This window comes from Pezoporus flaviventris, unplaced genomic scaffold (assembly GCF_033815535.1).
Source record: "Pezoporus flaviventris isolate CSIRO_AGI_PZ_B2104156 unplaced genomic scaffold, CSIRO_AGI_Pfla_v1 ptg000081l, whole genome shotgun sequence".
Classification (NCBI taxonomy): domain Eukaryota; kingdom Metazoa; phylum Chordata; class Aves; order Psittaciformes; family Psittacidae; genus Pezoporus; species Pezoporus flaviventris.
Window position 1 is genome coordinate 4,786,961 of NW_026892629.1, and position 12,440 is coordinate 4,799,400.

At 43.0% G+C, this 12,440-nt stretch overlaps 1 protein-coding gene across 3 annotated transcripts; it reads right to left on the reverse strand.

The window, feature by feature from the left end:
• Window positions 1-171: 171 nt before the first annotated feature.
• RNF146 (ring finger protein 146) lies at window positions 172-12,190 on the reverse strand. Of its 3 annotated transcripts, none has more exons than XM_061475018.1 (3): window positions 12,071-12,190; window positions 6,356-6,511; window positions 172-1,945 (listed from the first exon to the last, which is right to left on the reverse strand). In XM_061475018.1, the coding sequence occupies exon 3, from the start codon at window positions 1,942-1,944 to the stop codon at window positions 886-888; it is 1,059 nt and encodes a 352-aa protein (XP_061331002.1). In that variant the 5' UTR covers window position 1,945; window positions 6,356-6,511; window positions 12,071-12,190; the 3' UTR covers window positions 172-885. The 3 variants fall into 3 exon arrangements, with proteins under 3 accessions (XP_061331002.1, XP_061331004.1, XP_061331003.1); XM_061475020.1 differs by lacking the exon at window positions 12,071-12,190 and adding an exon at window positions 11,900-12,030; XM_061475019.1 differs by lacking the exon at window positions 12,071-12,190 and adding an exon at window positions 7,533-9,424.
• Window positions 12,191-12,440: the final 250 nt, after the last annotated feature.

Sequence of the window (12,440 nt, forward strand, 5' to 3'; positions counted from 1 at the left end):
TTCAGAAGAAAGACATACAGTGTTGTGTTTGACAGGCACCCAGTCTGGGATGCAAGAACGTGAACATAACATTCAGAGCAAGTCCTCCTTTGTGGCAAACACTGGAAGATGGTTTATGATAATTTCCTTTAAAGTTCTTCCAGTGAAGCTCAATTAAACTGGAGACGTATCTGAGATTGTTACTGATAAAATGTAGTTTTATTAAATTATAAATTCCGTAACAAAAACAAGACAGATCAAGAAAGACCTCAAAAACAAACCTACAGGGACTAAATGGCAAAGCCAATGAAAATGCCATGAAGAGTGTATAGGTAAGAATTTGCAACAAAAGTTAACAGCATTTTTACATTTCCACTGAAGAAAGGTAAATGATTGCTCTTGTCTAGTAAAAACACATTTTTAACTCCAAGCTCACATCTATTTTCTCACATTAAATAAAGCTTCCTGCTCACACCCGACATCCTGCCTGCTCCCACATTGCTTTAATATTCTTTTCATACATCAATCCATGCAGAAAGTAGTAAGACACTTAATGCAACAGTCAGATAATGAAGACAATTCAAGTTGTACAGTAGATATACATTGGCCAAAAAAGGGATCGAGTATCTCCAAGGGGAAAATGCTACAAAATAAACACAAGACATTTTCAAGAAAACTGGGCATTGCTAAGCAGCTTTCAAACCATTAAAGAGGACAACCCAGTTTCCTACAATTAATAGTCTTCCAGCTGAGACAAGTTAAGAGACTTAAATTAAACAGGCCAAATCTGTTTCTCCCCTTCACCCCACCTCCCCACCAAACACACTGCTAGGTTTGAGTGCAATGCCAACGTGGACAGAAAATTTACAGATACAGGACTGAGTTTTTAATCGCATGGCTCTAGATTTAAACTTCAGTGACTGTGCACTGTCCATCTGGCCTTCTAGATCTTACACTTGTGTTTGCCACCCCGCCCCCTGCCACTGGTCTATCCGCTCCCAACTGGCTTGCACTTGCATTCAAGTGTCTCTGCTGGACAGAGGACAGGTGCTGCTGAAGGTGGGCAGACACATCCTCACTATCGCTGCTAGCATCCGATTCGGTCTCCTCAACAGAGGTGTCGGGGGCTGGCACCCTACCAGAAGATGATGATTCATGGTCTTCTTCTCCCTCTCCCCTGTGACTCCTTTCAGCCATACTGTCTTCATTTAATTGCAAGTGGGCAAAAGAGTTCTCTAGGGAATTGCTCGCATCAGGTGATGGCGTTGAAGGACTCATCAGTTGACCATCTAGTGATGGCAGGGGCCTAGCAGAAATGGATGCTAGAGGCTGCCCAGCCGCAGCCCCCAGAGTCGGTGTGCTGTCTGCACCATCAGCGGAGCTCTCTCTTGCCAGGTTGACAGTGTTAGCGTCACAGTCCAACCTCAGCCCGGCCACTCCCTTCTTTGGTATATCTATTATGTCCCGTTTTATTTTTCTGCGGCGTCCATGCTCATTTCTCCTATACTGAACCATATTTTCAAGGTCTGCTACGTATAAAAACCCGGCAATTAGCATTTCAGTGCTCTTTTTACCCTTGGAAAAGGCATCTTCCAGCTCTCTGCTGGTACGTTCATCATACTGCCACCAACCATTTCTACCTTCATAGTACCAAGCATATTCTCCATTGCCTCTGCTTGCTGCTTTGAGTTCTTCTGGTGACAATAGGGTTGGCTTGTCAAGAAAATCCTCTGGGATCTCCTGCCGGCAAAGTGCACATCGTTTCCCAAGCCAAGAAGCTCCCTTCACACACAGATAGCAGAAAACATGTTTACAAGGCAGACTTACTGGATGCACACACGTTTGCAGACAGATAGCACATTCAGGGACTGTCAGGGAAGGTGCTGCATTAGCACACGACTCATTCGTCTTCCTATTTGTGGGAAGCATGTTGATTGAATGATCTATTTCGCCACAGCCAGCCATCCTGAAAAGGATCAAAGATAGATTTCAATCAGTTTACTGTGTCAAACTAAAGTGGTACCTTACGTCACCTTTGACCTCAACACACACAGAATGAGATGCTCACCTTAAATTATCATTTATGAAGCTCAACTAAAAGAAACTGACAGGTTAATATTCTGCTTCCTGAGCTGACAGACTAGAGTACTGGGAACATTTATTTTGCTAATCACCAATCTATCTGTTTAATTTTCAGCATGTTATCATGTCAAATTAGAAAATGAATTTTGGAATTTCCTCTGTTCTTTCTCTTAACTATGATTAATGAACCTTCAGTCAGACAGTTACTTTGGAGCCTCCTCAGGAAATTTAAAGAAGCTTGGTTCTTCCCTCAAGAGATGATCTAGCTGCAAACATGGTGATCATCTGTTTGATTAAGGGATTGCCTGAACAGTACCTCATACTAGGTATGTTTCCACACTAGCAAATATACCTGGCAGCAGCATACAGCTGAAGTATTCCCCCACTCTACCATCCCTCAAACTGAGCTCAGAACAACCACAGGGATGCAGAAAGAACCAGATTTGAAAAATTAGCTGGGTTTTTGTTTTGGTTATTTTTATTTTTATTTGATTTGGTTTGGTTTCCTTTTTCCTAAACACCAAGTGAACTCCCTGATATAGCTGACATGCTTGTGAGGTGGGCTGATGCCAGCCTTATGAAGTTTAACCATGCCAAGTGCAAGGTCCTACACCTGGGTCGGAGCAATCCCAGGCACAGCTACAGGTTGGGCAGAGAAGAGATTCAGAGCAGGCCTGCAGAGAAGGACTTGGGGGTGCTGGTTGATGAGAAAATGAACATGAGCCAGCTTCAGTGTGCGCTCGCAGCCCAGAAAGCCAACTGTATCCTGGGCTGCATCAAAAGGAGCATGACCAGCAGCTCGAAGGAGGTGATCCTGCCCCTCTACTCTGCTCTTGTGAGACCTCACCTGGAGTATTGTGTGCAGTTCTGGTGTCCTCAACATAAAAAGGACATGGAACTGTTGGAACAAGTCCAGAGGAGGGCCACAAGGATGATCAGGGGACTGGAGCACCTCCTGTATGAAGACAGGCTGAGGAAGTTGGGGCTGTTCATCCTGGAGAAAAGAAGGCTGCATGGAGACCTCACAGCAGCCTTCCAGTATCTGAAGGGGGCCTACAAGGATGCTGGAGAGGGACTCTTCATTAGGGACTGTAGTGACAGGACAAGGGGTAATGGGTTAAGACTTAAACTGGGGAAGTTTAGATTGGATATAAGGAAGAAGTTCTTTACTGTAAGGGTGGTGAGGCACTGGAATGGGTTGCCCAGGGAGGTTGTGAATGCTCCATCCCTGGCAGTGTTCAAGGCCAGGTTGGACAGAGCCTTGGGTGAGATGGTTTAGTGTGAGGTATCCCTGCCCATGGCAGGGGGGTTGGAACTAGATGATCTAAAGGTCCTTTCCAACCCTAACCATTCTATGATTCTGTGAGTATCTCTAAAGGAATTGTAGCCCAGCAGAAGGAGCAGTGTACCACAGAAGATATGCAACCATAATTTGATTGATGTGTGAAGTCGCTGCCCCTACCTTCTCTGCCCATATCATATCTGTATTAGAGATGATTTTGTAACCAACTGTAAGACAGAAGGGAATGCAAAACTGTCACTTTGGCATTGTGTAGGATTTCAGTAGTTGAAAAATTCTAGTCTAAATATGCAAATGCCTTCTCAACTACATTTTTGCCATGGCAATCTTTCACAGTCTGTTTCATGGTAATTTGCCTTTTATGTTCTTATTTTATTATTTATTAGCAAACCAAACACTAGATGTGAAATGAGGGAGAAAAATGGGCTTTGGGAGATGGAGCCCAAAAAGCTGCCTTTTCTCACTTAAATCCCCAAGGAACTTTGAGGCTGATATTCAGCAAACCAGCCTTTCAACCAAACTTGTCTTTGTTGTACAAGCAGCTAGGAATAGTTAATGCAAAATTATCACAGGTATGAGTGCCAAAAGGGACCTTTTGAGGTAATGCAGACCAGTCCCCAGCTCCACATGGCACTACTACCAAACTAAACAAGATCAGCCACAGCTTTGGCTAGCTGACTTTTTTTAAGCCTGCAAGGATGGAGATACCAAAACTTCCCTGGATGGCCTGTTCTAATGTTACACACATTTCTAGCAGAAAGTGTTACCTCAACAGCAAATGCCTCATTTACTGCAAAAGACTCTGCTGCCATAAACATCTTATGAATACATTAAAAAAAAAAAAATTGCTTCAGTCAGTTTCTGTATTTATTTTTGCAATAATGTATTAAGTTCTATTTACTTGAAAAATGTATTTCTGTATGCTGCCTGTTCCCTTCTATCACTATAATTTCCTCTCGTAAGACCAATGCCTCTTTAACCCATTTTTTATCAAATCATTCTTCTAAAAGCTCTACAGCTTAAATATTTTTTCCTGAGGTAGCACGTAATTGCATCTACCTCTGTTTCAGTTTCATATCTCAATTTCTTTCTCTGAGATTACAGACAAATCTGGATACTAGACCTTAAATCAGCATGCCAGATACAGACACGCCACTACCTACCACCCAGTAACTGTCTTTTCACTATACAGTACACATCTATCTGTGAGTTCCATGCTAACAAGGTGGTAAGTTGCTTTCTGGGAGTCTCACACTTTTAAGGTTATATTTTGCAACAGAATTTTTCACTAAAACTAGGATTTTATAATGAGAAACTTATTAGAAAAAGGGGGAAAGAAAAGCTATTGAGATTTCAGAATATGCCCACAAATACAACCTAACCATATCTCACGAAAGAGCTGAAAGAGAAATCCATGTACTGATCAATTTGTGCTAACCATGGCTGAGGTAAAGGATCTGAATTTTCAAGTGCTCTCATAATGAGATACTACTGTGCGAAAAGGCACAGAAGCAGATTTTTACTGCCATGCCACAGTTTTACAAAAGGCTGCTTTTCCCTGAATTCCCTGAATACACTTCATAAGGTTATCCTTTTCAGATTCAGAAGATTAAAACAACCTGTAGATATGTAACTTCTATACAAGTCATGTACCATAATTAAGATTTTGGAGGGGATTAAAATGCACTGCTTGGATTACAAATGCAATACATTTTGACAAACCAAATTCTGATATCATAAACTAACTTATTAGTAAACTAAAAGAAGAGTGAAAGTTCTCACCTGTTTACTGAAAGCACAAAAATGCTAATATTTGAACTGTGCTCAATAGGTCACCCATTAATTTCAAGGTTCTTAATAGATTCCTTTCTAGAGCAAGACAATAATGCAGGGTATGAAAAGAAAGGAGTAAATACCTTATTCTGAATTTCCTATGTGATTTTTAGTGACTGAGGAAAACGTTAGGTGTAAAATGAATACAGCTGGAGGACTAAACCCTTATCTCTGAACAACTGTTAGCCAGCAACTGAAACTCCTAAAAGATAAGCACAACTGCAGTTGAATGTGCTCAGAATGCAGGACAATTATGTATTTGAGGATTCATATCAACTAAACTGATGCTTAAACACTTTTTGTTTTCAAAGGAAGATCCTAATTAATCCTTTTTTGTTTACCTTTTTAAGTATAAAATGTAGGTCACAGAGTATGTTTACAAGCTGTTTTGAGGATGTACGTGTAGATTTTTACTGAAAGAAGGAAAACCATCTAGGACCAGTACCCTGCTATGTTACGGCTGTGGAAGCACTTTCATTGCAACTGATCACAAAATATTTTTCCTGAAATTAACAGTAATCTGTAACAAGGTTTAATCAAAAAAGGCTTCATATTAGAACTGTTATGAAACAGTTAAGGTCTGGTTTTTGGAGGGTTGGGTTCCTTAAATCACTTCTGGCAAGAGGGAATATTACATTATTGAATAGTGAGGAAAAAATTAATCAAACTCAAGGGCAAGTTCTAAAAATAATTTTATGTGAAGTACTTAAATCCTCAATTTAGGTATAAGTAAGGGAACAATAAGCATCTGAACACTGCATTTTAGCATACATACAGCCAACTGAGAATGAGCTAGGCCACAATCTTACCAGATCCCACCTCTCTATTATCCTTTTGTGGGTGTTTTTTAATTATTAGTATTATTATTTAATATTTTATATAATATTTAATATTAATACTAAATATTTAGTATTTAATTTGTAGCTTAGGGTGCACAGCCTAGAGCACCTTCATCAACACACAAAGCATGGAAGAGGTGATGTATTAAATTATATGAAAAGACCCCAGGCCTTTGAGGACTCTACTGGAAGACAAAGTAAATTCCCACAAAACCACCCCAGAACTGAGTAATTTTTCAAACTCAAGTCAAGTTCTAACTGTGATTAAGCAGTCTACCACGGAGCTGACACCTGTAAGTACATTAACAAGACAACAGCTTACGTTTTCTGAGCAATTTTTACTGAAGCATGCTACAAGACTAAAACGTCCTCTCTTCAGATGTCTCCAGCTAGGATGGCAGGTCCTCTTTCCCAACCTGGCTCATTCCTTACTTGTCCAGCCCAACGGTCCGCTACAGTGTTTCAGCTTCTCTGCAAACTAATAGAAAGCAAATAATATCACCGTTACAGTGTTGTACAGAGGTATGAACAAGCAGAATACAATGCCACGGTCCTGTTACAGGGGAGAAATTACTGTGCTTTCATTTACCTGAGGCAGGCTATTTTCAATAAATATATCATCAAATTTCTGTTTTATTTTTTGCAATAATCAGTTTTGGCCCACAGTTTTGATGTCAATTAATTTGATGTCTGACTTGAGCAAATTATCTCTTTCAAAACTATTCCAAAAGGCAGATATATTTAACTATAATAAGTTAACAGCTCATTTCCATTAAGTGACCATGGACAGAAAAAGAAAAACAAGACTGAAGTTATTTATGCAAATTCAAGCTCTAATTAAAGTGACTCATTACACTCAGCTGTTTCAAACACAATGGCTTCCTAAACCTTTTTATAAAATGATCCATATCATGCTGTCCTAAGGACTATCTAAGTTTGTATCTTGCCTCTTAACAGGGTCTAGTTTCAGATGCTTGAGGAGAAAACAGTGCACTCAAACAGCTGATTTCCCCTAGGTCCTCTCCATATTTCAAGCAGGTTGTAGCTCAGAGCCCTGTGTCCCTGTCCTCTTCCTCAGAGATCATATGCATTCATTTAATGAATGAACCTCAGAATGTTCAGCATGCTTTTCTTTATAAATCTACATGTGGATGTCATCACACAGGCTGATACACAAGCTCTATGACCTAGATTTGATGATTAACAAGGTAAACAAAAAAAAAAGATTAATTGGGACCTTCCTTTATTTCTTTATAAAGTGCTGGCTGAAGGGCTCCAAGGTCCATTCATGGAATGAATGCATGTGATGATCTCTAAAAAACCACAAAGGACAAGGATGCAACTCAGCCTCCACACCCCTGAGGTAATACACCCCTCTTCAGCCTAGCAGGTAATGTCAGACACAAGACATTTTGTGCATGTTGCCAAACAGAATCTGAGCTAAGTCATTTCACACACAAGTAATACTCAGTGGAAACCAGTAAGTGCCTAACACATACCTAAATAACTCCACACTAGGGACACAGGCATCTGCAAATTCAGGGACGGAAGGGGGACCATCAAAATTTCACTGCTGCATTCTCATGCCCTAAACAAGAAGGTCTTGACATGTAAAAGCCACGCTTAGTTACAGAAAGTGTTTGGGAATCTTCTGTAAAAAGACTGTTGAGCCAAAAAGTTGTATCTTCCTTCTGGGCTGTAGCTTTCAAGATGATTCATAAGCATTCTGAACTATCATTTCCATTTGCTGTAAATTGTTATATATAGGAATGGTGTAAAGCACACCTGAGAACGTCACATCTTAAGATTTCCATTTGCCCCAGGAAAAAAAATATTTCGGTACAAATACAATGCAGATCACGCACGTAAAAGTCAAGCAAAGTCAAAGAATGATAAGGGCCTGAAAGAACAGGCACCATTTAATATTACAGTATTCTGTGCTTCATCAAATGATCGAAAATTTATCATTAATAACATCAGAGGGAAATGTTCCGATGAATTCCATATAAGACACATTACTCAAATGTTATTTTCTTTAGAGCTGAGCTCCATGTAACATTCTGTGCAGCTATTTATAGCAAAAGCTCCTAAGGAGAAATGCAAAAATTAACAAGCCTATCCACACCTTTCTTCCCCTCATCATTCTAGCAGCTTCCCTTTTCTTCACACATCAATCTGAAACCAAGAGCTGCAACTGCATTAAAATTTCAGCCCTATTAATCCACTCAGATGAGATACTATGTTTCCTATGATCAAAGAGGCAGTTGCAACAAGCTTGATGCTAAGGGCCTGATGTTCAGTCCTTCATCTGGGGAGCTGGCTTTCTGTTACTTCTGTAGGGATCACTTGAAACCTTTTATCTACTACCTCTTCCAATCCACTACCTCTTCCAATCCACCATTAGACCTAGCATGTCATAAGAACAAATGTTATGTGGGGATGGGAGAAAAAGGCTGGCTCTGTTCTGGCAGATTTCTTAGGAAATAAAAATGCATGCACATATTCAAGGTATGTAATTATACCTAGAAGAATCCAATTAGGACATAATTACAGGAGTATGGTAAGGCAACTTTCTAATTGCTGCATAGCTCTTTTCAGGAGCTAGTTCCCAAGCTGACTTCACGAAATGTCACGAATGTAGGTAACCTCTACATTTCATGACATTGTTATTTATTTAACATGCCAATCTCGACAATTTTACTAAATGAGCTAAAAGACACAGTTATAAACACACACTCCTTCCTGGACTTTTTCCCTCCTTTAAAGTTAAGTGGGTAAGAGCTATGTTCTATACTTAGCAATTAATTCTCTACGTAGTATGAGGAGTTACGCTACCTGCGGCAACCTGCGAGGATCCCTTCCTTGTGCATACTCACTAAATATGTGCATCCTACCACACATCCATTTTGAAACTTTCATTCAAGATGCAACAGATGAAGAATAATCCCACTGACCACGAGCATGAATTCAAACTGGGCAACATCCCCTCCCAAACTGAGGCTCAGCCAGCATTTAACTGCTCTCTTTGCCCCATGAAAGCCTCTCAGGATGCTTGCTGGGAGAAGTCACCTCTGCTTTTTCCACACAGCTTTTAAGATTTTTGAAGTGTTTAATTAACCCATTGAAGTGGTGGACTCTCTACCAGATCTATCTCCCAGAATGGTTTCAGGTTCTCCTTAAGAAAAATGTCGTTTTTACTAGGCCAAGGTGGAATGAAGCAGTTGCTTGTCAGTTCAGTCAACTGCGCCCACTGGATTCCCTGTAAACTATCAGACTCAACACCATTTTTTCCAGTTACTTCTTTGGAAACAACAACAGCAACAACAAAACATTCCAGAAACCTACATATTTAAGAAGCCAGCTCTGAAATACTGCTGAAGTGTTACCTGCAGTCTTAAGAGAATTTCTCCGTAGGTAAAAGCTCCGTTTTTTTAAAAAAGCAAACAAGCACAAACCATTGGTACACCAGCTTCTAACCAAACCAGAGACTACTATTTGAGTCCTACTTCAAATGACAGATCTTGCACATTTTGCAACTCTGTAATCTAAAACTGCCATCACAAATTCATTCACACACCCCCTCGCAAGTTGGAAACTCAGCAGCTACAGCATTGCTTCAGAAGAATAAAAGCTCTTCTGCGATTAAATACTTTTTAATGGATTTTGCCATCCATTCACCCAAACTCCCCAATTCATAAATCAAGCACTGGGTGGGGGGAAAATGGAAAAGAGGGAAGAGGAGGGGAGAGGGCACAGATGGGAAAAAGAAGCCCAGAATTCTGCAGTTCTGCCCTTCCCTACAAATCACCATGAGCCCAACAGTAGGAAGAAAGAAGGTGGCTGGGGTTTATTTTAAAAAGGAAGAATCACTCTCCTGTCTGAAGGTCTGCTACTGTCAGTATAATATCAGATCGTGGCACTGAGTCTACCAGGTATTTTTTACACTGTCTCTGGGCACTGGATAGCACAACAGATAAATAACCTCACTGTTTCCTGCCCTTACTTACTTTTCTGGATGTGTTTCTTAAACTGAGAGCAATTCCTCAGGAACTGCTGATTGTGATGAGGCTTCAGGTTGCCTGTCACTACTCATTCTTTGCTATTACACGTTAATAAAAGAACAACCCTTTTACGTACATTTGGAACTGAATCACAGAAGATCAAGTAAGTGCCGAACAGTGAATCATTTTGGTATTAAACTGCTACATATTCACTCAAAATGAGGTTCTTCTATGCTACAATTGGAGCACTGAATTTGAATTTTAACCATATATCCTGTTTCAATTTATTTAACAGAACAAACTGTTAGATCACTCAAACAAAACGATATTTTGCAGAAAACAAAGCAGAAATTGATTCGTCTGAAGTTACCGACGCTTTAGAAACAGAAAGTACATGAATGTCTTATATATGCAGACTTGACTAATATACACAGAAGAGAGGAAAAAAACATTAAACAAAAAGACTTTTTCCCCACTAATTCCAGCAGTCCACTGTTCAACATCCTTTAAATGCAGCTCCAGCTCTCTAAATAAATGACAATTCAATTCCACCTAAATTGATGCAGTGTATTTTGAAGGAAACAAGACCAGAGCTTTTCCTTTCACTCAGTAAGGACTCAGCATTGTAGCAACTGAAACAATAACTATTTTGATTCACTTGGAAAGAAATCCCAGTATTAACTGTGCAAGACTGCGCATCAAGTTCTTGCGGATATGCAACATTTAAGAATTTACTCAAAATGACCAAATCAATATTCAGATTTCACCATGTCTTCAGCACTATTATGGACTGTAATTTGGGGTAGTGCGTTTTTAGAGGGGCCTTAGGCGCTATTTTTCGGCAGCCTGCTGTCCAGAGGCAGCACCTAACAAAGCAGCAGGATTCCAGTATTACAAACCTGACAAAAGCAAAGCATTTTAAAGCTCTGCTCCCTACTCTTCCTTGTAATTATACAATGTATACCGGTGGTACTACACCACCAGTAATAAAACCTACAGTATTTCTGTCGTGTCTCACAGCACAGAAAAGTTATACAAAGAAAACAGCCACACTTTTATTTGGTTTTAACTATTTCAGCATTCTGATTATGCCCTTTGCGTGAAAAACTCGTATTAACTGAAGAGTCTGTAATAATTTTTCAGGGTGGCAGCACGTATCGCACCAGAAGCCAGACGCATTTTCATGTCCCATTTTAACATTCCGAAGGAATGCAATCCGAACGGTCGAGCCGCGACCATCGAGCACAAAGAAACAAAAGCGCTTCCACTCAAAACACCGGCTCCTTGTTTGCACTGTGCTCCTACGACTGTTTGTAGGCATTCGTTCCATCCCAGCCTCACCCCAGCGATCACCCCAGTCACCGGGGCGAGCCAGCTCCAGCAGTGACATTCTGAAAGGCGTGTGACACATCGCGCAGCACAGAACTACTCAAGGCACTGCTCACCAGTGTAGGAACTAGAGCGCTCGGCGGGGGTTTCTGCCCCGCATCACGACGCCACAGCCGGTGCTCCTGACCTATTTTACGGCCGAGCACAACGGAGCCTGCAAAGCGGGGCCGGGCCCCGCGCGGCACGGGCAGAGGGATGCCGTGTCTCCCAGGCAGAACTGCCGCACGAAGGCGCCGCGGCCCGGCGACAGGGGGGGTGGTCTGCCGGAAGAACTAGCCCGGTCCCGGCCTGGCGGCGGCAGAGGACGCATACACCGGGGTTCCCGGCGGGCACCGGCGGTGGCCGGCAGCGCCCGTCACGTGATCCCGCGGGCGGGGCGGGGGATGGTGGCGGTGATTCCACACTCCCCCCTCGCCGCTCCACCAAAACAATACCGGGCACGGCTGCCCGCCGGGCCCCTCAGTCGCGGCGCTCACCGGCCTTTTGTTATGGGTGACCACCCCAGCTCGCTCCCTCGCCCGCGGGCAGCGCCGGCCCCGGGCGGCAGCGGAAGAGGGGCGCTGTTAGAGCAGCCGTTAGCGGCGGCCTCCTCCTCGTCCTCCACCGCCCCCCGGCCCGGCCCTGGACGCGCTCGGTGCGGCACTCACCCGCCGCTCAGCCCGCAGCCGCCGCCGTCACCTGCCGCCTCCTCCGGCCCCACCGCCGGGACAGCGGGACGCGCCGACGTCACACGCGGGACGGAGTGGCCGAACGCGCCACTGTGACGCGGCGCAGAGGGAGGGGCGGCAGGAGCGGGGGAAAGGACCGCGCGCGTGCGTGCGTGCGTGACGCCACTACGTGACACCGTGTTGCCCCGTCCCCGGGGCGGTGCCATGGCGGTGGGGCTTGACCGTTGTTGCTGGGCTAACGGGGACCGGGGCGGCGACGTGGGGGCTGCGGCTCTCCCGGCATCCTGTGGTGAGGCCCCGAGGCGCTTGGGAGCGCCGGGAGGTGGGGACTGCTTGCCCTGCCCGGCCT